Below are 3650 nucleotides of genomic sequence, written 5' to 3' on the forward strand. Positions count from 1 at the left end.
ACTCCAGACTGAAATTTTCAATGCGATTTAATCCATCGGTGTGGGCCCTATTTAGTATAGGAGATGAAATTCTCGGGTCGGCACTGGGTTCGGTTTCAATTCCGACCTCTCCGACCCCGAAACCGAGGGCAACAAAGGATGGCGAAGTATACAAGGCACAGCGAGGCCAAGGGTCAGTCGTGTCTGAATCCAGGGTGCGTGACCCCTCGACACACCACCGCTACTCACCGAGAGCATCGGACCGAGGTCCAACTATTTTAAGTGAGCGCGTAGTGGCACAGCAAAAAGGCCTAAAGAGAAAGACCCGACGAAACCGCCAGGAGCGATATCGCCGGGTCAGACCCCTCTGCGCAGAGTATAAACCGCACATCTCCCGCCACGCCGGAAGCGGCGACGGATGCATACCGACCCAACCCACACGTCTGCGAGCTGAAGTCAGCACCGTGCGTCGGAGTTGCCGCGAAGGCGACCGCGACGCGCGGATTCGGTTTATCTTCGAGTATTTGCTATAATCGTTCTGAGTTATCTCTTACTCGGCGGGGCGACCGGACGGCTGACACCGGGCCGGGCGCCCCGCCGTAATCGAGTCAAGCATATAATAAATTTATAGTTTACCGTCAGAAGCCACCTGCTTCGGACGCAACGCCCAAACCGCCGTAACGGAAGGGGCCGATGGGTGGAAATGGGTTGCCGTTAGCCGTTAGCGCTTTCGCGCTTACGTTGACATCTACCACTGCGAGGAAGTCGCAACCCATGGGTACGGGTTCCAACCGCGTACGCAGCGAAAGCCACACGATCCTAAGACGCCGACCGTCACCGACCCCGCCGCGGACGGGGAAGATGACAAACCGCTAGCACGACACACCAGCGCCCGAACCTTGCAAAGTTCGGACGGCAGCGCGAACGCACCATCGGCCCGCATCGTACCCGCGGCGTTACCGCGGGGCCGAGACGGGCCACGACCGACGCGACTGTCGTCGGACCGGACCCCGGAGAACCCGGAGCACGGAACGAGACAGCCGCGTCTCGGATCTAATCTATCGATAACCTGGCGGATGTTCTGGGAGGACCCTGAACAATCCGAATTCTGTAGAGGACACGGTACCTAAGGCCGGCCGCACACGAGCAACTTTTTGTTGCCAACTTTTTTGTCTTTGTCGCTGTCTAGTTGCTTCGGAGTGTGAGAGTGCGCACACGACGATCAACTATTTACTGTATACTATGCATTCGATAAATACGCGTGCACATCGTTTGTTCACGTACATCTAAATCGTCTATTTTCAATATTCAACATCAATTACGTACACCTAACCTGTTATGGATTTTTTGGATACTGCAGTAGTTTGTGCTCTTATCATTCGACACAGGAAAAATCAACGGAAAAGGAAATATTGGGTTCACCCACTGATATCTGAAAGAATGAATAAAGGGAAATTTAATTTGATGTTCGAAGAGTTAAGAAGTTACCCAGAGAAATATTTTGGTTATTTCCGCATGAGTGTAACTTCATTTGACGAGCTAATTACATTTCTGAAACCTGCCATCACCTACCAAAATACAAACATGCGACTGGCGATTCCACCAGAAGAGAGGCTCGCTGTTACATTGAGGTGAGATGTATAAATAAATACAATTTATATTTTGTTTTTCATTATTTATTAATAAAAAAACAGTTAATAAAAGTAAAGATAACTTTTTATATGAAATTAGATACAATATTTAATTAAGAATAGTAATAGTGTTCATTTATATCATCCGTGGTTTCTAATCCATCTGAAGACGCTGAAAAATTTGATATGTATGACTGTACACTGTCGGTAGTTTGAGGTGAAATAAGTTGTATGTTTTGGTTCAAAGTGGTGGGTTGATTCATAGATGCAGATGTACCAGTTATTAAATGCAAAGGAGTGGAGTAATTAGCAAAGTTTCTACTGAAATCAAGTGTGTTCGTTGGTGGTGAATTGTTCTGGAAATTTTTTAGTAACTGAAGAATTTGAATTTGTGCATCGATCTTTTGGTGTGTGGGTATTGCTCTCAGCATAGGTACAAGTGACAGTGCAAAATTTGTGTCTGAGTCAACCACGCGTGGAGCAGTTTCATTTTTTTTTGCTTCAAGTATATGGATTAGTTTTTCTTCATAACTCATCTTCTTATTCTTCATTGAATTTGATGTGGTATGTGGAGAAGGAATGACAGGCGGGCTTTGTAAATCCTCTGTTTCCTCACGTTCTTCATCGCTTACGTTTAGTTCAGCATTTCCACTTGTTTCACGTACTTGTACGGTTGGTATAAGAAATAAAAGTTGGTCGTAAAATTTGTACTTTCGTCGCTTACTGGCAGGTTGCCCTGACTTCACCGACTTTTGTTCAAGCAACTCTCTTGCAAAGCACGTCCTTAGATTTTTCCATCTTCGTTGTATCATTATTCCTAAAAACCATTTATAAACAATAATATAATAATAGAGATTACAACTAGGTATTAAATTTGTAGTAATATTAGCAATATTAAAAACTTAAATAGTAGTACTTAAATGGTACTTTTCTTTAGGTATCTAGCAAGTGGCTCAAGTTTCAACGAACTATCATACAACTATTTGATTGGCGCCAGCACAATTCGTAAGATAGTGAAAACAACATGCACGAAAATTTGGAATATTTTGCAGCCCATTGTTATGCCAGAGATAAGCGAAGAAGGGTGGTTACACATATCTGAACAATTTAATAAAAATACCCATTTTCCTAACATCATTGGTGCTATAGACGGCAAACATATCAGAATAATCCAACCACAAATGACTGGCTCAGAATTTTTTAATTATAAAAAATTCTTTTCTGTAGTGCTGATGGCATGGGTTGATGATGATTATCAATTTGTCTACATAGATGTTGGAGCAAATGGAGCAGCAGGTGATTCTTCAGTCTTTAATAATTCAAATATGGGTATAAAGTTACGACAAAACCTTTTGAATATACCAAAAGACCGAACATTGCCCAACGATCCAGAAGGTAAACCAATGCCTTTTTGTTTGGTTGCTGATGAAGCTTTTGGTTTATCGAGACACATTTTGCGTCCATTTGGAAAAAAAACGCTTACCACAATAAAAAAAATTTACAACCGAAGGCAAACAACAGCTCGTCGAATGGTTGAATGCACATTTGGCATATTAGCAAACAAATGGCGTATTTTCCATAGACCTATTGATGTTAGCATCGATTTCTGTGACACGATAATCAAATCATGTTGTGTGCTCCATAATTTCGTACGCAAAAGAGATGGAATTAACTTTACAGACACAGCTTATGAATGCCCACTGCCCAGTAGTGCCCAGTGTTAATATTGAACCCCACGACAGAACAATATCTGCTGCCAATATACGGAACTATTTTGCAACCTATTTTACATCCCCTCAAGGATCTGTTCCATGGCAGTACAATGAACTTTGATGTGAATAATAAATTTTATAATTATATATTTAATTTATTCAATTTTTTAAATAATAAATAATGTCTTTATAATATTAATAAAATAATAATACCTTGTTAATATTATTTTACTATTTATACGAATACGGTAAATGACATTGGAACACCTGTTATATTTTTGTAAATATTACTAATATTTTTAGACAATATTACAAGCATATATTCAAA

General features: G+C 41.5%; 1 protein-coding gene across 1 annotated transcript; it reads left to right on the top strand.

The window, feature by feature from the left end:
* Nucleotides 1–2530: 2530 nt before the first annotated feature.
* LOC111028619 (protein ALP1-like) lies at nucleotides 2531–3334 on the top strand. The gene has a single exon (XM_022307345.1). It carries the CDS (start codon nucleotides 2531–2533, stop codon nucleotides 3332–3334), a length of 804 nt encoding a protein of 267 aa, XP_022163037.1.
* The last annotated feature ends 316 nt before the right edge of the window (nucleotides 3335–3650 follow it).

The sequence above is a fragment of the Myzus persicae genome, unplaced genomic scaffold (genome assembly GCF_001856785.1).
Source record: "Myzus persicae strain clone G006 unplaced genomic scaffold, MPER_G0061.0, whole genome shotgun sequence".
Classification (NCBI taxonomy): domain Eukaryota; kingdom Metazoa; phylum Arthropoda; class Insecta; order Hemiptera; family Aphididae; genus Myzus; species Myzus persicae.